This window comes from Sciurus vulgaris (assembly GCF_902686455.1).
Source record: "Sciurus vulgaris genome assembly, chromosome: 16".
NCBI classification, from domain to species: Eukaryota; Metazoa; Chordata; class Mammalia; order Rodentia; family Sciuridae; genus Sciurus; species Sciurus vulgaris.
Genome location: NC_136477.1, coordinates 59,993,386 through 60,021,375, shown reverse-complemented (window position 1 = coordinate 60,021,375; position 27,990 = coordinate 59,993,386). Strand labels below are relative to the sequence as shown.

Here is a 27,990-nt window from a genome sequence, read left to right as displayed (position 1 = left end):
TAATATATCTTATATTACATAACAATTTTACATATGTAATATAATAGTGTACGTTATACAATATATAGTTATATATCATAATATAGATTATGTTATATTTTATATAACATGTATAATATGGTCATGTTATATAATACATTGTTATATAGTACTATGTATAATATATAGTATTGTGTATATTATATTTAGACCATATATAACACATTAATATACATTTACATAAATATATGTTTATATCATTATGCACAATCACATGTATGTTGGATTTGTTTTCTCACATAAATGATATCATGGTGCAATTGGCTTTTTTCCCCTTCAGTATTTTCTGAGATCTGGCCAGTTACTGACTGTGTGGCTCATTCCTTTGAACTGCTGTATAGTATTCCACTAGATGAATGTACCCTTTTACACAATTTAGCCATTCTTCAGCCAGGGACATGTAGCCTCCCGTAATCTGCCCTTATCAGCAATACTACTCTGAACATCCTTCATGGGAGTCCTTATGTATAAAAGCAAGAACCTCTCTAGGAAAAACATCAAGATAGTGGATAAATGATGTGGTCCAGTCTGTTTTGTGCTGCTATAACAGAATACCTGAGACTGAGTAGTTATAAGAGACAGAAAGGTTTTTCTTACAGTTCCCAGAGGCTGGGAAGCCCAGGGTCAAGGCACCTACATCTTCCTATAGCAAAGGGAAAGAATCTGGAAAAGAGACTGAACTCACTGCCTCAAGCCCTTTTATAATCAGTGTCAATCCAAGGCAGAACCCTTGAGGCCTAATTGCTGCTCAGAGTGTCTCTCAGATGAAACCATCATTTGACCTATCTATCCCATTCCTTAGTTTATTCCCAAAGGACTTAAAATCAGATACTACAGTGATGCAGCCACATCAATGTCTATAGCAGCTCAACTCCCAGTAGCTAAACTATGGAACTAACCTAGGTGCCCTTCAACTGATGAATAGATAAGAAAATGTGGTATATACATACACAATGGAATACTACTTAGCCTTAAAGAAGAATGAAATTATGACCAGTAAATGGATGGAGCTGGAGACTACCATGCTAACAAAATAAGCCAAACCCAAAACCCAAAGGTCAAATGTTTTCTCTGATAGGTGGATGCTAATTCACAATAAGGTGGAGGGGGGCAGGGAAGAACACAGTTACTTTGGATTAGGCAGAGGGGAGTGAAGAGAGGGGAGGGGGTATGGGGGGAGGAAAGATAGTAGAGTGAATCAGACATTGTCACCCTGTGTGCATATGTGATTACACGACCGGTGTGATTCTACACCATGTACCACCCGAAGAATGAGAAGTTACACTCCATTTATGTGCATTCTACTGTCATGTACAAATTAAAAAAAAAAAAAAAAACAAAAACAAAAACACACAGTGCCTCTCAGTACTCTTGTATGGGGCATTAAGTTTCTAACGTGCTATTTCAGGGACACACTTAACATAGCACTGTGCCCACAATTGAAGCACATCGGGCCCTTCACCCCGAGGGCGTCCTCGGAGGCTGCCTGGTCTTATTTCCCTCTATTAAGAGGACCCGCACGGAGCCTGTCAGCTCACAGCTGCTCCCGTGACACTAGGGTCCTGGTCTCTTTCCTCTCGCCTCTCAGCCACATGGTCGGTCCTTCCCCTGTCTGCCCATCATGTGAAACAGACTTCGATCTGTTCTGGGCCTCCTCCCCGCTCTTCCCCAACTGCGCTCAGCATCAGCTGGGAGCACTGAAGACTTGCAGGGCCTGGGCCCACTCTCCAGGGACCGCCTGCTCCGGAAGGGCTCCCAGGGAATGGCGTTTCCCCCACCCCAAGACTCCCCAGGCTGTACTAGTGGGGGACTAGAACAGAGCAGCCCAGGGCCAACGGATCTCCAGCCGGGGCCCCAACCTGCAGCTTCTGCCTCCTCTGGAAAGTGTTAGACATGCAAATGCTCGGGCCCCACACAACTGTCACAAGTGCAAATTCTCAGCTCTGGGGATGGGGCCTCCGTCCATGGCCAGCGAGCCCTTGGGGGCTTCTAAGGCGCGCTAAGTAAAGTCTGAGAAGCTCTGCCCGGGATCATGAACACTACCAACACTCAAAAGACCGCCTTCTTCTGCCTTTCTGGCTGACCTTCCTCCCTAGGGCCTCTCCAACGTCCCCGATCCAGTTTTCACCTCATCAAACTATGTCCACATAGTGAATGCCACCAATGTCCTCCAAGTTGCTGGAGGCAAAAACCTGGAGTTTGTCTAAAAAAAAAACTTTTAAGAGGTAGGAGATTCAGGTGACTCAACACCCTGGAGGTATAAAAAGAGTAAAGAATGAGAGTATCTCTCTCTCTCCACCCCGCCCCCACTCTTATCCTCTTTTCTGGAGTGAACTGTGTCCCCCACAAAATCCAGATGTGGAAGTCTAGCCCCCAATGTGACTATATTTGGAGATTGAGTCTTTCAAAGGGGATTAGCAATGACTCTGATAGCAATGATAAGAGGTGGAACTCTAATCCAGTGTGACTTGGAAAGAGGTGGCTGTCTACACAGAGAGAAGGCTCTGGAGAAACCAACCCTGTCCACACCTGATCTTCCACTTCCAACCTCCAGAACTATGAGAAAATACATTTCTACTGTCTAAAGCAGACTGGTTTTTTTGGGTTTTTTTTTTTTTTTTTTTTTTTTTTTTTTTTTAGCAGTGGGGGAGTATGGTAGCCTGTGGATATTTTTAGGTGGTCAACTGGACTGGGCCATGGGGTATCCAGATATTTACTCCAACATTATTGCGGGTATTTCTGTGAGGGTATATCTAAATGAGATTAATATTTAAATTAGCAGACTAAGTGACTCGGATTTTCCTCTCTCCTCCAGTCAGGCCTGAAGAGAAAAGATGGCCAGACCACTTCCGGAGTAAAAGTGAATTCTTCCTGTCTGCACACTGGGATGCTGGTGTTTGTACTTTGGACTGGAAATGCAACAGGGTTCCTCCGGGGTCTGGAGCCTGCTGGACTTCAGATGAGAACCACACACTTGGCGCTGTGGTTCTCAAACTTCTGGACTCAGACAGCAACTGGAAAACCAGCTTTCCTGAGCCTCTAGCTTAGCAGCTCACCCAGAAGTGTTTGAGACTCCACCCTTCATGGTCATTTGGGCCAATTCCTTAGGATAAACCACATTTCTGTATATCTTTATGTGCATATATGTCTGCTCATACATATTAATTCTTTTTTTTTTTTTTTCTTCCTGGCAAACCCTGACTAATCCCTAAGATACAACTTGAGCAAATTCTTCTCCCTCTTCCCAGTCCTTCATCTTCCTCACAGGGTAACTGCTATATTTAACTTCTTACATATTCTTTCAGGGTTTCCTTAGGATATATAAGCAAATAAGGACATATAACGCTATTTTTTCCAGTTTTTACACATACACACATGCAAACATTCCTTTCAAGAGGAATTTTATTGTCTGGATGCTTCTTGATTTATTTAATCAGTCCCTTAAAGAATTTATATTTTGTGATTTTTGCTGTTAGAAATGATACCACTGGGGAGAATTTGGTATGTGTTTTTTCCACATATGGAAACACAGCTGGTATGTAAAATGTAAAATGCTAGGTCACAGGGGATATGCTTGTACAGTTTTGATGGATCTTATCAAATTGCCTGTAGGCACTCAGCAACCATGTCTAAGAGTTCCCTAGAGCCTCCGTAATCGACTGTGTTCCTCAAACTTTTAAATTGTGTGTCTGATCATTGAAGAGCTCCTGCAATAACACAATCTGAAGTTGAAATCCTCTTTTTAGGAAAAATGAAGTCTATTTTCACAAGTCCCTTCTTGTCAGATGTCAAGGGTAGGTTTTTCTTATAGGTAGAAGGAAGGTTCTCTCCTGTTATGAGCTGAAAATATTTTTTTTCTGAGTTCGTCACTCAATTCTGATGTGATTATGACGTGCAGTGGTTTGCAGGTGTCCCTGTAAAAGCATGGAAACTTAATCCCCAATGCAACAGTGCTGAGGTGAGGCCTCGAGAGAGGTGACGGGGCCAGGAGGGCGGAGAGCGTGGACTGAACCATGCTAGTACTGCAGGAGTGGATTCCTGGTGAAAGGGGCACTTGGCACTGCCTCCTTTGCTCACCCTTCCGCCATGTTGTGTTGCAGGAAGAAGGCCCTCACTAGATGCAGCTCCTTGGTGCTGGACTTCCCAGCCTCCAGAACTGCCCGGTCACTGCATTCCTGGGCCTTACACATGACCCATCTCTGGAGTTCTGTATAGCAGTACAAAACGGACTAAGACATGCTGTTTCTTGTTGTGCACACTTTGTTTTTATTTCTTTTATAACTAGGTTAAGTATTCCAGGTTAGTTGTTATTTTTTTTAATAGCTTGTGGATTCTGAGTCATCCTCCAGAGCCTTCCCTAAGCCACAGACACAAAGTTATTACCCCTCCCGTTTCCTCTAGACCAGTTTGGTCTAACTTTTTGCGTTCAATTCTTGATCCATCTGATATGGGATGACACGTGTTCAAAGCCTGATGTACACAGTCCATTTTATTTGTGTGTGTGTGTGTGTGGGTGTGTGTGAAAGAGAGAGTATGTGTGTTGTAACAGATGGCTACCAAGTTCCTCCCAGCACCCAATATTGAGTGGTCTCTGCTCCCAATTATCTGAGAATAATCTCTATCAGAAACGAAGTCCTCACAGGGAGATCTGTTTCTGGATTTTTCTCTTCTCTTCCATTGGGCTGTCTGTTCATTTACAACCCAGCATGATCCAAATTCATTATTAAGGTATTTAAGTATCTGGTATTCATTCTAGATTCTCTGCATTGTCTTCATCTTTTTGATCTTCTCAAGTAAAACTCTGAATTGATTTGTCCCATTTGAACAAAACAAAAATAGCAGGAAAAAACTGTATGGAAAATTCAATCATTTTATAAACAATCTTAGGGAGAGGGGTCCCTTGGCAATAGTCAGTCTTACTCACCTCTCCTCCCAGGTCTTTAGCATTTTGAAAAGTTCTTTGTATAGGCCACACATATTGCTTTCTCTCTCTCTCTCTCTGTAACAGAGATTGAACCCAGGGGTGCTTCACCACTGAGCCACATCCGCAGCCACTTTAATATTTGATTTAGAGACAGGGTCTCCCTGAGTTGCTTAGGGCCTTGCTAAGTTGTTGAGGCTGGTTTTGGACTCATGATCCTCCTGTCTCAGCCTCCCGAGCTGCTGGGATTACAGGGGTGTGCTGCTGTTCCTGCCTATTTCTATTCCCAGGGTCTTTGTTGCTATCTATGGGGTTTTTTTTTTTTCTTTCATATTCTCTGTCTAGTTTCTATTTATATATTTGGAAGAGCAATTTCTGCATAAGAGTTTTAGGACTCCTTGATGTGTGTCCCCATGACCTGCGATGACATCCTTCACCATGTCCTGTTGATTCTACCTTTAATAGACACTTTGAATGTGCCTAGTTCTTGTCAGCGCCACTAACACCTATGATTTTAACCTCCTTCAAGATACTCTGCTTTTAGCTGAGTGTGGTGGCACCTGCCTCTAATCCTAATGGCTCGGGAGACTGAGGCAGGAGAATCTTGAGTTCAAAGCCAGGCTCAGCAACTTAGCCTAAACAACTCAGAAAGAGCCATATAAAAGGGGGTTGGGGATGTGGCTTAGTGGTTAAGCACCCCTGGGTTCAATTCCCAGTACCCAGTACCAATAGAAAAAAGAAGAAAAAAAAAATCTCTGACTTCTCATCCAGATAATGCAATAGTCCATTAACTCCATTCTTAACTTCATTCTCCCCACAACAGCCAGAAAAATCTTTTTAAACACAAAAAGAACCCTGTCTTAGACCCTTGTATGTTGCTATAACAAAGTACCTGAGGTTGGGTGATCAATGAAGAAAAGAGTCATTTAGCTCACAGTTCTGGAAGTCCAAGAGCATGGCAGCCACACGCGCTCAGCCTCTGCTGCGGCATCATAACATGGTGAAAAATGGTAGAGGCATGTGGAAGAGATCACGTGGTGGCACAAAAGGATCAGAAAGCCAAGGGAGCCACAGTGCGTTTACAGCCCGCTCTTAGTAACTCCCTTGGGAACCACACTGATCCCTCATGAGGGCAGATCTCTCGTGATCCAAAAGGTTCTGACCAGCCCTACCACCTCTCAGCCACATTACATCAGAGACCAAGCCTCGACAGGTCTGAGCAGGGACAAATCACATCTGAACCATAGAAAGCATTTTTCTATTCCCGCACCTAAAAGAGTTCTGTGGTTTCCCCCTGCATTCAGAAGGAAATGCAAACTCCTTCCTAGGAAGGGCCCGCATCATGTGGCTAAAGACTCGCTTCTTCTCGGTTCTAGAATTTGAGCGACAAGGGCTTCTTTGGGTTCTGAAACACTCTACCTTCTTTTTCTTGACTCCCTTTCAGTGTCTTTTGCCATACTGGGTAGTTTCAATCTATACCTTATTCATTACTTACTTTGTGTTCCTCTTCCCCATTAGATAGTGAATTCCTCTGCTATCTGCAGTGCCTAGTAGATGTTCAATAAACATATTTGTTAAGTGAATCCACAAATATCTTTCCCGTTTATATAGTCAGAGCTTGGAAACATATATATATATATATACATTTTCCTGTTAACTTAGCTGGTATTCTTCATTCATGCTTTAAATCCCCGATTACTATCTGTCAAGTACTTGTATTTCTAAGTCACTGATTTTCCCCAGAAGCCTCGTGGCCATCATAAATCTCTTCTTAGCATTTGTTCCCATGTACACAAAATATATAAGGTTATTTTCAAATAATGAAGTGCATAGTGAATGTTTCAGAAAAGGGTAAGGTTATACATATTTATGAGAAAATTTTTCCCTAAGGGTAATGATACCACTCTATATTTTCTTTATATATTTTCTCTTTATCTAAAAAGAAAAGCATTTTATTTCTTATTAAAAATTAATTTATTCTTGGTATAAGAATAAACAATATGGAAATGAGGAGGTCAGAAACATAGAAAGAAGAAAAGATCTCCATAATTTCCAGTTCAAGAGCGGACCATGGGTTACAGGTGGACACATAACCATCTTTTTGGACTTTTTAAAATGCACGTGATATTCTAGCAAAGGCTGAAAATTCACTGTTGCTGTCTTATTTCATTTTTACTACAGTAGGGCCCAATTAGACAAACAGCTCTGTGACTTGAATTCCAAACAATATATCTTGGAAGTGTATATGTGCTAAATAAACATATGGCCTTACCCTATTCCTTTCTCTTTTCTCTCTCTCTCTCTCTCTCTCTCTCGCTCTCTCACTTTCTTATTTTGGTACTAGGGATTAAAGCCAGGGGGACTCAGCCACTGAGTCACATCTCCAGTTATTTTTTGTATTTTATTTGGAGGCAGGGACTCACCGGGTTGCTCAGGGCCTCACTCAGTTGCTGAGGCTGGTTTTGAACTCACAATCCTCCTGCCTCAGCCTCCCAAGCTGCTGGGATTATAGGCATGCACCAACGTGCCTGGCTTCCTTACCCTATTTCAACACTTGCCTAGTGTTTCTTTTACGTACTGTCCCTTTCCCTCTTTAACAGGTCAGTGCAGGGGGAGGAGAGAGTCTTGAATTTGTCATGTTTCTATTTTTAAGACCTGTACTGCTCCTGAACATAAGGACCACAGTCTGGATCAAGGAAGGGGTCACTTCTCTACCTCAACTTCTGTGTTGTTGGAAAAGGTATCAGAGCAAACATAGAGTTCCTGCAGATCCAGGTGACGTTCAGAATTGATGAGCTAAGTGAACCTGTGTTACCTACTGTCACCAGAAGTCAGTCACGCCTACTGCCATGCTGAGGGCGTTCAAGAGAGAGTCACACCAGCAAGCTCTTGCTTTTACTAACTCCCTTTTGCACAGAGCCCAGGTAGCTGAAGTTTATTCCAGTTACATTGCCATGAACGCCACCAACATGTGCTGTCAGATCTGTTTTGAATATGGGGAAAAAATAAAATAACTGCAAAACTGATTATTTTGCCAACATCTAGTAGGGATGGCACAAGGCACTAATTGCTAGGTTTACATTTCAGGAAGCAACTTATTTTGTGGCATTGGTGCCAGTTAATACAAAGGCTGTGCATGGTGACGACCTCCTTTCAACAGAGCATTGATCTGATGTCACACAATCTCATTACCAGGTCAGGATGGTCCATGGGACATATCTCCATGTTTGTACATTGCAAATTTATGTCCATTAGTTTGGAAAATGAAACTCTTCTTCCCTGCCCCCAGCCCTTCCCACGGTTCCTGGGAGAGCACTTACGATGATTCGAGAAGCTCCTTGGCCCCTCAAATTAGCTCATCCTGGAGAATCCGAAGCCTGAGCCATTTTTACAGCAAGGACCACAGTGCAGCCCAACCATACAGGACCCTGGGCTGATCTGGGTGGGGACACAATGAAGCCACTGCACAATGAGGTTCCCAAGGGCCAGGCTCCTGAGTGCTCTGGGTTTCTAGAAAGACATTCTCCTCCTCAATCCCAGTGGGTCTGCTGTCCAGAATCCCATGTTAGTGACCGACTCCCGGAAACTGATCCCCACTGGCCGCTTCCATCCTGGCTGCCCGAGACCCGAATTCTGCCAGTATTTGGATCTCTACTCTTTGAAACCGCATCCTTAAGCTTCACAATTTATCCTGTGCAAAGCCTGATAAAACATCAGCAAGGGCAGAACCTGAAATCACCCACTCAGCCCTGGCAGTAGAATTTGGGCCAAGTTACACATCTTCTTTGTATCTCACTTCCTCCAGTGAAAAAATATAAATAGTATATTTAAATAGTATTTTAAAAAAATATATATTAAAAAACAAATTAAAAAAAAAAAAAAGGAAAGAAAGGGAGACTTTATCTGTGTCATTGGGTTAAAGGAGGATTAAATACAGTATTATCCATTGTTCCCAGAAATAAGCATTATAATCAAGGGGGCAGAGGTGTTTGATTTAGAAAAACAAAAATCACTTCTGTGCATGTATAAAATGTGCTGACCACATAAAAACACATTTTTTTTTTTTTTAAATGTTCAAGGGGCAATTATGTTCTGATTCTTTAAAAAGCTTGTGCTGGGAACAAAAGCCCACGCCTTGAGAAATACTAAATTGGACTTGAACATGAATTGCTCATTTGAGCAGATGGTAAGAAAGAGAGAGTAAATCTATTTTCAATTTATTGACTTTTTAATCTTTAAAAAGATGAAGGGGCCAATGGCAAGGGTAAGCACCAAGAGCACTTTGCAGTCAGGGGCAGGCAGGCCCGAGGAAGGAAGAGACCCGCCCTTCCTAGCGCGCAGGTAGCCGGCTGATTTGAACTGTGGAGATCACTTCCTCTACACAGGCCCTAAGCCAACGCTGTCACTCCTCCGGTCATTTTCCCGGCATCTGTGAGCACAGGAACCACCGTCCCTCCCCTCCTAGGAACACAAAGGAAGTGGAACCTGCCCAGGAAGAGGAAGGACTGGCTGGGCTCGCTGTGCTGAGCAGGTAAGGCTGCCCCCAGCATCCTGGTTACCCGTGGTCCTCAAGTGGCCCCTGGGGGAAGCTCAGCTCTGGAAGTGTCTGGTTCCAGAGGAAAGGAACCATGGTGATTCTGAGAGGCAGGACTCGCCTCCCGACAGTAATGATCCTGTGAGAATAGAAATCAGGCACGCGGGTGTGTGAAAGAGGGGCTTCTATAAACTGAAAGAAAGTCTGTCTCTGAAAACTTGAACCAAATTAGCAGCAATAGTTTAGCTCATTTAGAGACAGTGAAGAAATGATGGAATTCCTACTATGTGCCACAGGGACTCTTGAAGTCACTTTTTTCTTTCTTTCTTTCTTTTATTATTTTATTTTATTTTGCTTATTTTTGCTGCTTCCACCAAAATACCTGACAAGAACAATCAGAGGAGAAAAAGTTCATTTAGGGGCTCACAGTTCCAGAAGTATCAGTCCACAGAAACCTGGCTCCATTCCTCTGGGCTCAAGGTGAGGCCGAACATCATGGTGGAAGAGTGTGGTGGAGGGAAGCAGCTCACATGGTGACCAGGAAGCAGAGAGCTCTGCTCACAGGGGCAAAATATATACCCCAAAGTTATGCCCCTAGGGACCCACGTCCTCCAGCCACACTGTACAAGTCTTCAGTTGCGACCCAGTTACTCCCTTCCGGGGTTAATTCACTGGTTAGTTAAGGCTCTCATAACCTAATCATTTCGCCTCTAAACCTTCCCGCATTGTCTCCCACGTGAGCTTTTATCTAAATCTAAACTATAACAGGGATCTATCAGTTAAGGAGATAGACTTGGGCTGAGGATGCGGCTCAGAGGGAGAGTGCTTGCCTGTTATGTGCAAGACCCTGGGTTCATTCCCTAGTACTGCAAATGAATATAAATAAGTAAATAAATATTATAAAGAAGACAGACTTGTCCATTGCTCTCACGCTTCTTAAAGTCTAACAAAGGCCACTGTGCAACATCAACGGCCACCTCCCAACCCAACAAGGCAGGAAAAGCACTTGGCTCCGCAGGCATGCTGCATTCTGGTCAGTCTCAAAATATGGTGAGACTTATCAGATTCCCTGAGAGCCTATCCCTAGTAAACATCCATGTTAACCACACTGCTGGAAAATCACGACATTGCATTTGCACACAGTGTGTTTCCATCTGGTGGGGCTTAGGTGTGAGAACAGTCTGGATCTGAGCTAGGAGACCAGGATTTCCCAATTCTGTTTGCAGTTCTGAGGTGGAACCCCAGGTCTGAAAAATCTCATTTCACGGGATGTTAGAGAAGATGAAATAAGGATTTGAAACCCTAAGGAAGAAGTCTCAAATTACATATTTGTGGGATTCACAGGGGCACTCTGAAGCCTGGGCAACAGTATTGAGTGTGGTGTTCTGGAATGGTGAGCAAGCAGAGCTGAGTGTGGTGTTCTGGAATGGTGAGCAAGCAGAGCTGAGCACCCTTTACGGAATCGCCACCAGCTGGTCCTGAGCCACTGGAATTACCACACTCTGCACATGCTCCAGAGAATCTGGTCAGAACTTTGGATTTAGCACTGGAAGAAACAGGAATGTTCTCACAGATCATATTTATCAGGCCTAGTGCAAAGGGTCGAACCACCAAGAACAATTAGGTAAAAGGCTCTCCAAATGATGGAGATCACACGCTTTGGGGGTGAACCAACCCCCGTGTGGGTCCCAGCTCTTCATATTCTGGTTCTGTGATGTTTGGCAAGTAAATGAGAGTCTAACCCAAATGGCAGGATTGCTGGGAGAATCCAGTGACTAGCACAATGTAGGAACTCAAAGAAGAGGATCTAATGTGATTGTCACCAGTAATCAAATACTCCTCAACATGAAGCTCTGCTGGAAGTCAGGAGTTGGAAGACTGAAAAAGTACACTGAGTTGGGGCTGGGGTTGTGGCTCAATGGTAGAGAACTTGCCTAACATGTTGAGGCACTGGGTTCAATTCTCAGCACCATGTACAAATAAACAAATAAATAAAGGTTCATCAACAACTAATAAAATATTAAAAAAAAAAAAAGTACACTAAGGTCATTTGCCCATGTGGCCCAAAGATGATGCGGTTTCTCAGCACTCCCATCCTGCGAGTAAACTAGATCAGAGAGGGTGATGCCCAAGGTCACGGAGCTCAGCCACCCTCAGCACCTCCGAGGTGCTTCACGCACCAGAATCCAGTGCTTTATCTTTTCCCTGAAATCACCTGCTGCTGACCACTCAGGAAGCCATTCACGTTCATTCGGGCTCCTGTCCCTCTGTCATTTGGGTGTGGTTTTCCCTTTCTGTGGAAATAGATGGCTTTGCTTCAGGTCTCCTTCCTCCTGCTTCAGTGCTATTCAGCAAACAGAGTCATTTGTGATGCCATCTCTCTCATTTCCATCCACCATATTATCTCTGGCTAGTGACTCATGTCAATTATCACTCCTCTGGGGCCCAGATTTCAAGAAGAATCATCCAGATGACTTCCATTTAAACCTACAAAAGCTGTCAATTCCAGTAAAGCCCCAGGAGAGGGAAAAAAAAAAATGGGTTAAAACTCTCTGTTAACTCCAAGTAACCTCAAAAATCTCTGCATCTTTGGGAACAAAGTTCTGTGAGAGGTCAATTTATCTTAAAAATTCACTTTCCCACCAGGCACGGCGGCCACACACCTGTCACCCCAGCAGCTCAGGAGGCTGAGGCAGGAGGATCATGTGTTCAAAGCCAGCCTCAGCAACCGAGCAAGGCCCTAAGTAACTCCAGGAGACCCTGTCTCTAAATAAAATAGAAAAAAGGGCTGGGGATGTGGCTCAGTGGTGAATGTCCAAAAAAAGAAAAAGAAAAAAGAAAAATCTACTTTCCCTTCCTGAACTCTATAATTCTGTAGAGCTCCATATAGAACCAGCCTCCAAACTGTGATTTAAAATATATATACACACAAAATAAAGAAGACATTTTAGCACAGTGGAACCAAAGTTGAGAGACCACATTCGATTATACAGTAAATTTTTGCTGAGCACCTATGTGTCAGACCTCTCCTAGGTGCTGAAGAAAAAGTCACGAAATACCAGTGAAAATCTGAGATGATTATCATTGAATAATCACCATTAGACAAACATGTTTGAGGGTCAAAGAAAAATCACACATAGAATAGGAAATCAAGGCAAACCTCTGAACAGTTTTTGTGCTCTTCCCCCATCCAAACCTCCCTAAACCCTAGCAACACTCTGATTAATAATTTATTCATTATTATAATAATTATAAAATTGGAATGTACCACTGAAAATTTAAATCACATCTACCACTTACTAGTCGGGGATTCTAGTCAAATTACTTCACTTTTTTTTGGACTTCATTATCCTCATCTGTGGAATGAAATTACTGATACTGCCTGAATCATTCAGCAGTTGTAAAAGTTAAGCAGAATTTATTAGCACATGGACTGGTGCATGGTAAGTATTCAATAAAAGATTACTATTTAGACAAAGGTTTTGATCTGAATTAGCTCAAGTATCCTTTTTATTCTACATCATTCTAAATATCTCTTCCTAAGATTCTTTAAGACTCCTTAGGCCTGGCAAGGTGGCACATGCCTATAATCCCAGAGGCTTGGGAGTCTGAGGCAGGAGGATCAGTCTCAGAAATTTAGGGAGGCCCTGAAGCCTCAGCAATTTAGTGAGGCCCTGAGCAACTTAGTGAGAGGCCCTGAGCAAAGTAGTGAGACCCTATCTCAAAATTTAAAAAAAAAAATAATAAAATAAAATAAAGGGCTGGGGATGTGATTCAATGGTTAAGCGTACCTGGGTTCAATTGGTGGTACAAAAAAAAAAGAACACCTTTATCGATACAGATGCTAAGGTGAGCTAATCCATGAGGAACAGAGAGTGCATTCTTGAGGATGTGAAATGCAGAAGTCCAAGGTCTCCATCACCTATAGTGGTCTCCAGGAGAAACTTGACATCTTCCTTCCGCATCAGCTTTTATGGATAAGACTGTGTTGTATCAGAAACAATTTTTAAAAACTGTAGACAAAGTTCATTCATGAAGCAAATTTTTAGAAAAGAAGCAGAGGAGAGGGTCCACACAGAGAAATCTGTCACTACATATAAAATTTTATATTCTATTAGCTTCTCTTTATCAAGATTGGTTTGACTTGAAAGAGAGGGAAATTATCTAATGGCAAAATACTGAAAAGTGCTCTATTTCTGAGTAATTTGAGTGAACGTACAATAACAGTTTCTACTGGAATCAGCTCAGATTGATTTCTTGATATTTTTCTGTTCCATGCTACACTCTTAGTAACTACCAGGTCCTCGGGAATTTTATCACATAATGAAAGAAAGAACTACATAATGAAAGCAGAACTACACTTTAGTGAATTGTTTTGAACATTCAAGATTTAAATGCCATCCTTTAAATCACTTTTACTGTTGTTGGGATTGTCAACCACTGTGGAAACCAGCATGGCGATCCCTCACAAGAGTTGGCCTGGGCCCACCATATGACCCACGTATCAGTCCTTCGTATTTATCCTAAAGCATTAAAGTCCTCAAACTACAGTGGCACAAGGACACTCATGTTTACAGCAACACAATTCACAGTAGCCAAACTATGGAACCAGCCTGGGTGTCCATCAACACAAATGGAAAAAGAAAATGTGGTATATATACACACAATAATTATATTCAGCCATAAAGAAAAATGAAATTATGTCATTTGCAGGAAAACAGATGGAATTGAGACTATCATATTAAGCAAAATAGGCCCAACTGAGAAGGTCAAGGTACTTTTTCTCTCAGATGTGGAAAATAGAAAGGAAAAAGGAAAAGAAAGGTGGGGGCCAGGAATCTCATGGAAATCAAAGGGAGATCAGTAGAGGAAAGGGACCAGAGGGTGGGAGGAGGGGGATGGGGGAGGGGGCTGGTGAGGGCCAAAGCACATTGTTAAATTGGGTGCGTGGACTATTATTCCTAACAACAAATCCCACCATTATGTACAACTATAACACACCAATAAAAAAATGTGCAAAGAAAAAAAAAAAAACTCCATTCTTTAAAAATCTGTGTGCATTACAGATACTACCACGTTTTCATCTTTATATAGTATATACCCATTACGAGATTCCAGTAATACACCGTGGCAACGTTAACCAATTTGGATTAACAATTTAGGAAATTCCAGTTTGGCCAAGTCATTTTCCTCTCTATCTGGACAAACCCAAGTATTAATGTTTCCAGAATTAATATTTCTAGCATATTGGTTTTTGGTGCCAAATCGTTGGTATTTTGTCCTGAGTGGTAGACTACCAAATAACAGAGAACCCCGTTCTAGGGCACTTGGGAAAACATATATATATATATATATATATATACACACACACATATGTATACATTTATATATGTGTATATATACACATATACACACATGTATGTATATGTATATATGTGTATATATACACATGTTTAGAATATATAAAAATACATTTTAATATGTATTTATATCAAATCTTTCACCAAAATTGCCATTTCCATTCTCTTAAAATCAGCACATCCTCTCTTCCTGAGAGCTGAAGGAAAAAGTGCTTTTGAACCACCCAGGATTAAACAATTATCTTTCTCTTCTTTTCTCCGCCTCCCGCCCCCCACCCCCCGGCATAATTTCTGACTTTCAAAAGTGCATCCCAAGGCGGAGGGGGTGTAGCTGGAAGAGCCTGCACGGAGCGGCTCCACGCATCTCTGCTAAGAGGCAGCGGAAGTGGATGAGAAATCCTTCCAGCTACTGGTGCTTCCCCTAGGGATCCACGACTTCGCACTGGGTCCCTCCCTCTTCCCTCCCCTCTCTAAACCCCGGGGTAGTTGGGGGCGCCAAAGTCCCCGCCCCCTTTCGCTGCCCGGAGCCGTTCCTAACCTTTTTTGGGCTGGGGACCCACAGGAATCTATAGACCCTCTCGGGATAAGGGCAGAAGTTGGGAGAAAGCAGTTTCAAAATGTTGCGAAACTTCCAAGGGATCGCGGATTTGGAACACAGCTCGATTAGCAGCAATGAGAACCCTGTCTTTAAAACTCTTGACTCGGGGCGATTAAATGGCGAGAGGAGCTCAGGTGCCAGATCGCGTCGCCAGCGAGAAAGCGTAGGACGCGAAGGCATCCTGGCGCCGGGTTACTTTCACTTAGAAGAAACCCAAAAAAGAGGACTGGGGGAAAGAGACGGGACAGAAGAGAGAAAGGGGGCAGGAAAGGGAGAAATACGGGAAATCGGGGCACAGCGCAAGGGGAGAAGACAGACCCGGGGTGGGGGGACCGGGGTCTGAGTCTGAGTCCCGAGAGACTCTGAAGGGAGGAGGACGGAGAGGGACAGAGGAGGAGAGACCCGGGTTGGGGCGTTGGGGGGGGGGGGGGCTGCGCGTCAGGAAAGGCAGAGAACTTTCTCTGCTCTCGTTCCTCAGGACAGGGAGTCTCAGAAAACCCATCTCAGGGAGGTGGCGCGGACCGCGACCGACGGGCCAAGCGCGGCTGGCGCCTCTGGCCCTCGCCTGTTGTGGCCTGAGGGGTCTCTCTCTCTGGCGGCGAGTCGCGCACGGGCCGAGGAGGGGACACGGTCTGGAAGGAGGCGGGCCGCGCTCGCCTGGCTTCCTCCTCCCCTCTGCTCCTCCTAGAGGCGTGCACGGGGGTATTTGAGCGGCGGAGGACCCGGCCCCCGCCCCCGGCCCCCATTCAAGAAGCCGCTCGGCTATCCGCGCCAGCACAGGGCGCCCGGCGCCTCGGAGCGCACGTCCCGCGCCTTCTCCGCCCGCTCGCTGGACATTATGCGGCCGAGCAGCCGAGCCCCAGTCCTCCTCCTCCTCCTGCTCCTCCGGCTCCTCCTGCGGCCCGAGCGGCTCAGCTCTCGGCAGGCGGCAGCGTTGCTCAGCCGAGCGCAGACGGGACCCTCACCGCACGACCTCAGCGACTCCTAAAGTCAAAAGTTGGCGGCCGCGCCGGGCTCCGCGCGCTCTCCACGGCTGCTGCCTCGCGTCGCCGCCGCAGCCTAGGCGGGCAGGAGGGAGGGGGTGGGGGTAGGGGGGAGGGGTGGGGAGCACCATGCAGTTTGTATCCTGGGCCACACTGCTAACGCTCCTGGTGCGGGACCTGGCCGAGATGGGGAGCCCAGACGCCGCGGCGGCCGTGCGCAAGGACAGGCTGCACCCGAGGCAAGGTAAACGAGGCTCTGCCCCCTGGGACCCCCCTTTGGCCCAGTCTCTGCCTCCCTGAACTCGCTCCCGGGCGGGGGGCACCCCGCAGCGGAGGCCTCTCCTTTTCCTAGAAAGAACTACCTCCCGCTTTGGAACCTCTCCTTCTCTGGATCATCCCCAGCCAATTGTTAGGGACACACTTGAAACGAATTTACTTACCCCCCACCCTTGCTTCTAGCCTGATCTTTCACCTTCCCCAACCCAAGCCCCAAATTAAAGTTACTAAGTAACTGGGGTCACCAGATAGCGCACGTTTTATTTTATTCAAAGTATTTATCAGGATCTGAAATTATCTTATGTATCTTGACTTGTTCATTGTCTGACTTCCAGTGCTTGTATCCTCTGCGCCCAGCGTAGCTCTTGACTGTTACTGTTCCATAGTAGGTGCTCAGCAAATATTTGTCCAATGATAAAGGATGAAAGGGTCGAGTCAGATGAACTAGAAAATAAGTTAGGACAAAGTCCCCATCTTCCTTTGAAATGAAAACTTGCGGGAAAAATGAACTATGGGCTCATACACCTACCTCTGCTTCTCTCTGCAGTGAAATTATTAGAGACCCTGAGCGAATACGAAATCGCCTCTCCCGTCCGAGTGAACGCTCTCGGAGAACCCTTTCCAACGAACGTGCACTTCAAAAGAAGGCGACGGAGCATTAACTCTGCCTCTGACCCCTGGCATGCCTTCGCCTCCTCCTCTTCCTCCTCTACCTCCTCCCAGGCGCATTACCGCCTCTCCGCCTTCGGCCAGCAGTTTCTATTTAATCTCACCGCCCATGCCGGATTTATCGCTCCACAGTTCACTGTCACCCTCCTCGGGGCGCCCGGGGTGAACCAGACCAAGTTTTATTCCGAAGAGGAAGCAGAACTCAAACACTGTTTCTACAAAGGCCATGTCAATACCAAGTCCGAGCACGCGGCGGTCATCAGTCTCTGCTCGGGAATGGTAAGTGGGCGCGTGCCCCCTGCCCTGCCCTCCCGCGGCTCTCCGGCTTCTTTAAGACTTAATTGCTCTCGGGCCTGGAGACGCTCACTGCACCGAGTCTCCACTCTGGCCTTAAATAGCAGCCAGAAACTCGTTGGAGTCCTAGGGTCTGGGGGCTGCTAACTGTGCGTGCACTTACACTCCCAAGGAACGCGCGCACCCGCCCTCAGAAGCTGATGGATGTTTAGGGGCTTTCTAGGGGCCGGATTCGGCTCAGCTGTGCGTTGCCCAACGCTGCAAGGCAGGCCTGGAAGTCGGTTTCCAAACTCGGAGAAAGTTGCTGGAGTTGAGGTTTGTTGCAACAAACTTGGCTGCCCGGGAGCGGAGCAGCTGAGCGCAGGGCGGACCCGACTCCTCATTGGCGCGTCCTGAGTCAGGGCTGTGGACTGACAATTCTCAGCCACCGGTACTGGGAATTCCTTCTGTGTGTTTTGGGGACTGAGGCGCGTAATCTGGACTCCCCGGATTCTCTGGGGGCCTTTTATCACGCGCGAAGGATCCTGAAACCCAACCGGAATGACAGGGAGCAGGTCGCGTCCCAGGAACGGAAGGGCGGGCCAAGGGCTCTGGGGGCGGGGAGAGGGCGGGGCTTGCTTCGGACTCTGCGGTTTAGGGTGGAAGCTGTGAGTGGGGGTGCAGCGCAGTCCGACTCTGCACCCTGCTGGCGGGGTGGCCCGCGACGCAGGAATTATTGGGAGAGAGTTTAAGAGAGACTGCCCGAACGTGATGTCGGTTCTTCTGGAACCCGTGGTGGTTCCTGGGAGTAGGGAGAAGGGATCCACAGCACAGGTTTCCCTAGGGAGGTGGACGGGACGTCCACCTCCCGGAGCTGCCAGATACGCGCTTAGCAGGGGATCCAAGTTGATACCCGCCCCCCCCCCCTTGCTTTCAGGCCCCCGCCCCCAGCCCATTTACCCTCCACTAGGTCTATAGGACATCCTCTCCCTCTTCCCACGCCATCTGAGGACCCGATGTACGCTTCTGGCCGCAGCCAGGATGATCCTTGACTTTCCCAAGCGACGTGCGTTTCTGCCACGCGCGTATGACGCAGAAACTTTCCCGGGGCAGGCTCTGCGAGCTCCCGGCGTGGCGTTGTACGCTCACTTGGGTATGAAACCCTGTGTCTATGATGTGTTTACTTTTTCCCTGCGCACCCACTCTCCCCCCATCATCTCTGCTAAGTGGGGGCTTAAGTACTCACCCAGGGCGCTCGGCAGCCCCGTCGCGCGCTGCGGGTCGTGGGTCTTAAGCTCCGGATCTGATGTCGCATCCTTCTCCTCCTCCTCACAAGGGAGGGCTCCAGTGGGAGGGGAAAGGTCCCGCCCCCGGGGATGTGGGGAAGGGGCTGAACCCCTGCCCACCCCCAGCAAAACGCCGGGAGTCGCAGCGCCCAAAGCGCGTCGTGGAGATGGTTTGCGGGTAGGCGGAGACCGCAGTTTGGCTGGGGAGTGGGGGGAGGGGTGCTGCGGTGAGTGAGTCATCGCTGCCCCAAGACCCGGGGCCTGGACCGTAGAATCCTTCGGGTCTTTACAAGGTGATGGCTTAGGTGGGCGGGAAGTCAGGCGTCTGACCCAGAGAGCACCAGCGCCCTGGGATTTCAAGGTAGTGACCTCGGATTCCAGGACCCCGAGGACAGAGCTGCGTGTGTACGTCAAGTTTGTAAACACTCTTTACTCCTCCTCTCTCCCCGCCTCCACCCCCCGCTGGATCCCAGTGGCCCCAGCAGTTGTTTAGACGTTTTGCTGCGCAGAACCTTAATTTCCATTGGTAGTTTTAGGTGGTAACACACGTGGTCTTTTGGGGAGCCGAGAACCGAAGCTACTGCCTCGGCAGTGGTCACCACATTTATATTGCAATTAATTTGTCGTCTGCCTCGTTTAGGGTCTGCCAGTATCTTGAAGATAGGTGCACGGGCTCGTTGTATCTCCAGTCCTTAATCCAGCTCCAACACCCCGGCCCCTCTGTGCTCCTTCTGGAATTTTTATTTCCTCCTGAGACTTCTTAGCATTTTTGTAGACTTCGAATTATCAAGTTCCAAATGCTTTGCCCAGGAAATCCTTCACTCCTTAGAGTGGGTGGTGCCTCTCCCCACTCAGTTAAGAGTTTCCGGAATCCCAGCTCAGGTGTTTTGCTCACGTGTGAAATCCCTCCTTATTCTCTTTTCATTCTCTTCTCTTCTTCTCTCCTCCTCTCTCTCCCTCTTTCTCCACCCCTCTCTCACATTAGGACTATTGCCTCTACCAGGCTGCTTCTCTTCCAGACTTTTCTCTCAATTCCTGCCCCCACAGGTCACTAACACATGAATGAATGACTAAGCACAAGCACTTATCACCACTTTGCTCAGGTACTTTGCATAGCTCCCGATGGCCTAGTGAACCACCATAATAAACTCCTTTGCTGAGCAGTTAAGACCATTTACATTGCATCCGCTCATTCCACTCACAGTCATCTCGAACTCAAGTTTTTCTCCTGAAATCCTCTATTTCAGGCAATCTACTTTATGCTCATTTGTGAATCCCCTCATGCAGCTTCCCATGCCCAAAACATATTCTTCTTTTAAAGTATCAAGTACATCTCCTTCCCAGGGAGACCTTTCCATAGCCCTGCAGACAGATAGCATCTCTCCGGTCCACTTGGCTGTCTCTCTACTGTGATGCTTGCTGTGTTTTCCCCTGTGTTGAAATTCCCCATTGCACATATTCCATTGCTTTCACCTTAGCAGCAGCATCACCATCAATTCTTTCCTCTCCAATATTGGGTCCTTGAATCTTGTGTGTACTTAATAGGTACATTTGAAAAAAGGCTCCCCTAACCGAGAAAAGGTAACTATTTGTGAATCAATGGCAAAATTAAATTTGGTACTATATTATTGTCGTGCACAGAGCCTGTTATCCTAGCACTATAACAAGCACTGGATTATACACATCGTTTGATCCAGAGCCTTAAAATGATAGTGCTCAAAAATCCCATTTTACTGCTGAGGACTCTGAGGATTTGACGTGATGTCTTGCCCAAGGCAGAGTTGGAACTCCACTTCTGTCTTTCTGCTCTGTGGTCTGAACTAGGAGCCAGAGACTAAGTCTGCTCTTCAGGGGGACTCCAGCATTCTTTATTTTAAAACAACAACAACAACAACAACAACAACCGGACTTAAGTCAGAATTCTCAGTTCTAGACTTAACACTAGCACAGTCCAGCTGCTTCTGCACCGCCGAAGGGGAACTTTGAACAGTTCACTTCCTTACTGTGCCTTGGTTTCCCCATAAACCAATCGCAGGTGGCACAACTTCACCAGATGCCTTCCCAGATGTCTTCTCAGTATTTGTGTCTCTTATAGATTTCACATGTCCGTGAATCTACCTGATTTGGGCTCCGAGGGCACCGTAGTTATACATTGACAACAGGCAGGTGCTTTTGTGAAATGAAATGTGTTCAAAAGCCTCTTCTCTGGTAACCGGCCACTCTTTCTCTCAGATGATAGAACTGTCTCTTCTCCTTACACCCGTGCCTCCTGAATCATGTGGAAAACTATTTTCAGAATATAGATTTTGTCTGGCCTGGCACGGCAGTGCACGCCTGTAACCCCAGCAGCTTGGGAGGCTGAGGCAGGAGGATTGAAAGTCCAAAGCCAGCCTCAGCAGCTTAATGAGGCCCTAAGCAACTTGGCAAAACCCTGTCTCAAGAAAATACAGAAAGGGGCTGGGGATGTGGCTTAGTAGTTAAGAGCTCCTGAGTTCGATCCCTGGTACCAAAAACAACAACAGAAACCCACCAAGAATATGGATTCTGGATCCCACCCCTGCGAATTTGAAATCTATAAAGACAGATGATGCTCCAAATCTAATTAAAAAACAACAACAACAACAACAACAACAAAAAACTTTCCAGGCAATTCTGATATTGCCTGGTCTGGGGCCTGGTGCTTCTCATGCCTTATCATATATTAGAATGCCCTAGGAGCTCATTAAGATTCTGGTTCCTAGGCCCTGTCCCAGAGACTTGGATGCAGTAGATCAGATTTGGGATGGAACACAATTATTTGCATTTCTAACAAGCTGCAGATGATGTGGATGCTGCTGCTGGTCTTCGGGGACAGTCATTTCTCTTGTGCCCAGGGAAGGACAGAAGCCTGATGATGATTTTGTGGTGTGGAAAACAGGGCAGTGGAGATAGGCTTGGTTTCTTAGATGCCACCCACTGACATGGCGAGGAGCCCTGGTCCCTGTTCTCAAAAACGCTTGGTTTGGGTAGTCCAGGTTTGAGGTACCTTGGACCAATTTGCAACACTTGCAGGTATGTGGGGAGAGGGAAGTAGAAAGAATGGCCTTTCTCCAGATGCTTAGCATGGCCAGCTAGGAGCCAGGTGGATCCTGGTTGTTAGCTTGTAACACCAGCCGCACCAGAAATCCCTCGTGAGTTCTAGGCCCTTCCCAGGTGTCAGGCACTTGGCTGAGCACTTTATTTACATTCTCTCACTTAATCTGCACAATGGTCTGTCACAGAAAGCATCTTTATCTCCACCTGACAAACAAAATAATCTCTATCTCAGCGCAGTTAAGAAACTCACCCGCTGGGCACAGTGGTGCACGCCTTGAATCTCAGCAGCTCCGTGGAGGCTGAGGCAGGAGGATCGCGAGTTCAAAGCCAGCCTCAGCAACTTAGGGAGGTCCTAAGCAACTCAGTGAGACCCTGTCTCTAAATAAAATAGAAAAAAGGGCTGGGGATGTGGCTCAGTGGTTAAGTGCCCCTGAGTTCAATCGCTGGTACCTAAAAAGAAGGTACCAATCTGGCAGAGGGTGAAAATAACTCGCTTCTCCCTACGTGCTACAGTATTTTCAGCATAAACAGTGACTCCAATTTCCCTATGGGCAGAGGTGCCCAAGAGGGAAAGGGATTGAATAGAATGACCCTGTCTGTACTTGGAATTGTTCCATGTTTTCTCCCCCAGCCCCCCACCCCTGCTTCCGTTGGCTGAATCTCACTAAATCACCTTCTCATCTCTCTTCGTTTGCAGCTGGGCACATTTCAGTCCCATGATGGGGATTATTTTATTGAACCACTATTATCCGTGGATGAACAAGAGGACGAAGAGGAGCAAAACAAGCCCCACATTATTTATAGGCGCAGCAGCCCCCAGAGGGAGCCCTCAACAGGAAGTCATGCGTGTGACACCTCAGGTATTTCCTTCTTGCTTAAGCAAAGGTGCCAACTCTGTGAGATGGGTTCATTAGCCAGACCTCAAGGATGTAGCTCTCTTGCAGTTTGCAAAGCACAACTGTATCATTGTCTTTTATTGAGTCCTCCTGTGAGGTAGGTATACCCCTTGGCCCCACAGAGATATGGCAACGACAGAGAGGTTTTGTGACTTTTTAAAGGTTGCACAGCTAAAACTTGACAAAGTGAGGATTCAGATTAATGGGGCTGTGATTCCAGTTCCTCTATAGGCAGAGCCGCTTGTTCTGTCGGAAGTTGCTAATTTTTAGGGCTCAACTTGAGTAGTTTTTTGAAGCCGGTATGCTTCATCAGTAATTGCTTCTGTTTTCTTGGTGTTTTCTAGTGACTTTGTTTTTCTGGGTTTCTTACCACATAGGGTTACAAGAATTGTCTCATAAATGGAATTTGCAAACATTTCTGTGTTTATCAGGAATTTTCCTACCAACTTCAGTTTTGGTAATGTCCTGTGGTTTCAGGAAATGCAGGAGTGGACCTGCTAGATTTTCTTACATTCTAACCAGATTGTCTCAGGCTGCTTACTGACCTGTCAGGGATATGTCATTGCAGACACCTTGGAAAGCTGATGCTGGTCCCTGTTCTTCCATCTGCAGACCTACAGCAACCGGTCACTGTCTCCCAAGCCCGGTTGCTTTCTCCTTAGTAGAGCTTATAATTAGAGATCATCCCACAAGCTGGGCAGGCTTGGTGGTGCACACCTGTAATCCCAGTAGCTTGGGAGACAGAGGCAGGAGGATCTTGAGTTCAAAGCCAGCCTCAGCAACTTAGCAAGACCCTAAGCAACTCAGCGAGACCCTGTCTCTAAATAAAATATAAAAAGGGCTGGGGGTGTGGCTCAGTGGTTAAGCGCCCCTGAGTTCAATTCCCAGTCCCCCCCACCCCAAGAAAAAAACAACAAAAAAGAATTCATCCCTCAGCTTGGACCTGTGTTTTAAGATGCTTGTTAAAATCTTTTAAAAATGTAGGCAGACTTTCTGTTTGTAAAACTATATTTTTCTTCCTACTTCTTTTTCTTTAAAAATGGCATCAATAAGCCTGGCATGGTGGGGCATGCCTGCAGTCCCAGCAGCTCAGGAGGCCGAGGCAGGAGGATCTCAAATTCAAAGCCAGCCTCAGCCACTTAGCGAAGCCCTGAGCAACTGAGAGAGACCCTGACTGAAAATAAAGCATAAAAAGGACTGGGGATGTGGCTTCTCAGTGGTGAAGTGCTTCTGGGTTCAATCCCTGGTACAAAAAAAAAAAAAAAAAAAATTACATCAACAAATTAAATAGCCATTCAGAGTCTTCGTCCTATGTGCAAAGAAAACAAAACTTCTAGACCAACAGGGAGTTTCTTCAAATGCTTCTCACACAATTGCTTTCTTCATCTTCTGCTGTATCAGGTTGTTCCCTGGTGATGGCATCTGGTGTCCTCTTCCCTCTTGGAAGTAGTATTTCTAAAGTGATCCTTTAATTAAAGATAGCATCAACCACCAACTTACAGTGTGGTATCATAGGCTTTGTGGCTTAATTGTGTCCAGATCTGTGTTCTTACAACCCAGGCTGGATGGCTGGAACTGAAGTCTTCTGTCACACACTTTCAGGAGCCACGATCAGTTGAGATTGGGTAGATATACTCATAAATCATAGTCTCAGGAGCTCAGGTCAAGACTGCTAGCCACCAGCAAGTTCAAAGGTCAAGACATTTGTCACTGTTTATTTTTTAGGCTATACTACTAAGACCATTGACCTTCACTTTTTATGCTTCCCAAATTCATATTCACAACTACACTTTTTTTTTTGGGGGGGGGGCCGGTAACCAGGGATTGAACCCAGGGGTGCTTAACCACTGAGCCACATCCCCAGCCCTTTTTGTGTTTTATTTAGAGACCGGGTCTCACTGAGTTGCTCAGGGCCTTGCAATTTGCTGAGGCTGGCTTTGAGCTCTTGATCCTCTGGCTGGGATGACGCGCATGCGCCACCGCGCCCAGCACCAGTACACATTTTAAATGTGCACATAAATGTACATGTAGCATGTGATAGAAAGGAAAAAACGTGATTCTTCTCCTTTCTTCATCACATTTTCAAAAGACACTGAAATAATATTGCACTGATTAGCTTTTTGAACATTTTGTGCTGTTCTGCCCAAACATGGCTACAAACCAACATTTTAAAAAATTACTGTGGGCACTGTGAAGTGTATTATCTGTACTATTTCATTCATCTTTACCACAAATTTATGAGACAGGTACCATTCTGTTCTCAATGTATCTGAGGCTTACAGCGATGCAGTAACTGCCAGCATCTCACACCCAGTCCTCAAGAAAAGTCTCCTGATCTCTCAGTCCAAGAGCCATTCTGGCTGGACTGGAGACCTGTGGCAAAGGGAAGCTGGCTGGGGAGAGAGTCTCAGCATTGCCATTACAGGAAACACTCGATTCATTTATTTATTTATTTATTTATTTTTAAACGAATTACCCAAGTTAGTGGACATTTGATTTTCTGGGCCAGAGGACAAGTTATTATCAAGTCATGTTAAAAACACAGAGAAGAGAGAATTTTAAGAGTAAAGATTGAGAACTATCAATGGAAGATGCCTTATTTTTTCCACAAAAGCTTATTTGTGATCTAATCATCATTGCTATCGGGGCTGTATGTAACATTTTCCCAGTCACCAATACCAATCTTTTCAAATACTTATATTTTTTTAGTTGTAGGTGGACACAATACCTGTATTTTATTTTTATGGGGTGCTGAGGATTGAACCCAGGGCCTTACACATGCTAGGCAAGCGCTCTATCACTGAGCCCCAGCCCCAGCTCCCAGTTTTTTTTTAATATATATATTTTTAAAATTTTTAGTTGTAGACATCATACCTTTATTTATTTAATGTGGTGCTGAGTATGGAACCCAGTGCTTCACGCCTGCTAGGCGAGCGCTCTACCAGCGAGCCACACCCCCAGCCCCCAATGCTGAAGTCCAGTTTCCTCGCCAGTGACTAATATGGCGCGCCCTTCCTTCACCCTGTGTGATGGATCAGGAGCCCAGCAGGTCGACTGGCTCTTGCAAAGGCTGCTGCTGGACTTGGCCACTCTGGTTTCTCTCTTCCAGCTGCTTCTGCACCCCTTCTTTGAATTCAGAGGCAGGAGGCTCAGAACAGTTGGAAAGAACCTTGAACTCTGGCCCAATTCACAAGCACCATTAGAGGGACGGACCCGCAGGTCATGGAAATCTCCGAAACCAGGTAGCTCTTGCCTAGGAAGTGAACCTAGATCTGGGGTGGGAGTGGTCCTTCTTGCCAGAGAGGAAAATGGCTGCCCACCGATGTCAATCATCCAGTTTCAGCCAAGAGCAGGAATTGGTAACTTCCATTAAATCTCCAGAGTCCCCCTGGGAGCCTCACACAAATGCAGATTCTTTTTTTTTTTTTGGGTGCTGGGGATCGAACCCAGGGCCTTGTGCTTACAAGGCAAGCACTCTACCGACTGAGCTATCTCCCCAGCCCCCAATTGCAGATTCTTTAAAAACAAACACATCTCACAGGAAAATGGGGCCTTCCTGAATTTTCCAAGTGATTCAGACATTTAGCTCAATCTGAGAGTCTCTGCAGAAGCTGGCTCTGAGGCTGTGATCCCTGTCACCTGCTGACTGCCTTCTCTGGACTTGACCTTCTCGGATGCCTTCAGTGCCTTACGGGATGATGCAGCATTTGAGATGGAGGAAGCCTTAGTGGGCAGGTGGAGTCCAGTACTCTAGTTCTGAACAGTTCAGGAAACTGAGACTCAGCTGTGAGGTCCCTTCCCGTTTCCAGGAGTGATCCTACATAGGGACCTGGTGGTAGAACTTTCCCTAGCCCAAGTCTTGGAGTGGTGCCCCAGAGTTCCCCCGCTGAGCTCGGTGTCACCCTTGAGTTGCTAGATTACAGGGATCCATGTAGGGCAGGGCACTTGGGCCTACCCAGCTAGCAGCTTGGCGGGAGAGGCCACCAGAGGCTTATGGGACTTGCTGGCCACAGGTCTGAAAGTGCCTTTTGTCTGTCCCTAGCGCAGCTTCTCTCGAAAGTGAAAGTTCCTGGTGGTCAGCGGCTCCCCCTCCAGACCACCTCTGTCATTGGTTGGGTCTGTGTGCATTTGGGCCCCTCGGTCATGCCCGTACTTATTTGTCTTTGTGTTCTGTTGGTAAATTCCTGGGGGTCCGGCCCACGCTCCCTATGCCAGGCCCTTGTGACCGCAGTGGCCCTGGACAGCAGGTCTTCTGTCAAGTCCTTGCTCGCTGCCTGCCAGCCACAGGCGCCTGGGGAACAGGGACGGGTTGGGGAGGCCTCAGGAGAGGAGGACCTTCTGCCGCCGCTTCTCATTGCTTCCTTTCGGATGAAACCCCAAATTCTGTCTCGGTGTGACCCTGAACTTCTCCCAGGAGGCTTTAGAAGTTGTTCTAGTACGTAACGGGTGCAGGCTCCCTGGGTGGGTGAGAAGGAGGGTGCCCACTGAAGGCCACTCTGTTGGCTTGGCCTGTGGGACAGTGTTTTTCTGTTCCTGAGATTCTTCCTTCATCTCCCCATCTCTTAAATCCTGTGGGATTTAAGAATGATATGTTCCTTGGCCTCCCAGGGCCGTTTCTAAGAAAGTCACTGGACACTTGTGTCCAAGAAGTTATAAGTGATGCCCACCACCATACTTTTTTATTTTTAATTTTTTATTCTTTTTAGATATACAGTAGAGTGTGTTTTGACACATCCTACATACATGGAGTGTGACTTTCCCTTCTGGGAAGTGGTGTGGAGTCTCACTGGTCGTGTGTTCATATAAACATAGGAAAGTGACGTCCCCTTCATTCCACTGTCTTTCCTGTTCCCATCCCCCTCCCTTTCCTTCATTCCCCTTTGTCTCATCCAATGAACTTCTATTCTGCCCTCCCCACTCCTTATTGTGTGTTAGCATCTGCATATCAGAGAAAACATTTGGCCTTTGAGTTTTGGGGATCGGCTTATTTCACGTAGCATTCAGTTCCATTCATTTACTGGCAAATGCCACAATTTCATTCTTATTTATGGCTCAGTAATATTCCATTGTGCCAATACTA

At 46.3% G+C, this 27,990-nt stretch overlaps 2 protein-coding genes across 17 annotated transcripts in view; one reads left to right on the top strand and one right to left on the bottom strand.

The window, feature by feature from the left end:
- LOC306646050 (uncharacterized protein) overlaps window positions 1-20,464 on the bottom strand; it is a 242,773-nt gene extending 222,309 nt beyond the window's left edge. For 6 of the 12 annotated variants that reach the window (XR_013759798.1, XR_013759799.1, XR_013759800.1 and 3 more), the window contains exon 1: window positions 18,900-20,449. Coding sequence is in view for 1 of the 12 variants with exons in the window: in XM_079114475.1 (XP_078970601.1) it covers window positions 18,900-18,968 (69 nt within the window). In the remaining 11 variants the exon portion in view is untranslated. Of the gene's footprint in view, window positions 1-18,899 lie in introns of all 12 variants that reach the window. The other 6 variants (XR_013759795.1, XR_013759796.1, XR_013759797.1 and 3 more) reach the window with 4 other exon arrangements.
- Window positions 14,976-27,990, top strand: part of ADAMTS9 (ADAM metallopeptidase with thrombospondin type 1 motif 9) — a 174,978-nt gene continuing 161,963 nt past the window's right edge. For 3 of the 5 annotated variants that reach the window (XM_079114347.1, XM_079114349.1, XM_079114346.1), the window contains exons 1-3: window positions 14,977-16,679; window positions 17,259-17,659; window positions 22,712-22,874. In XM_079114347.1, coding sequence (XP_078970473.1) covers window positions 16,565-16,679; window positions 17,259-17,659; window positions 22,712-22,874 — 679 coding nt within the window. In that variant the 5' untranslated portion in view covers window positions 14,977-16,564. Of the gene's footprint in view, window positions 16,680-17,258; window positions 17,660-22,711; window positions 22,875-25,734; window positions 26,153-27,990 lie in introns of those variants that run through there. The other 2 variants (XM_079114348.1, XM_079114350.1) reach the window with 2 other exon arrangements.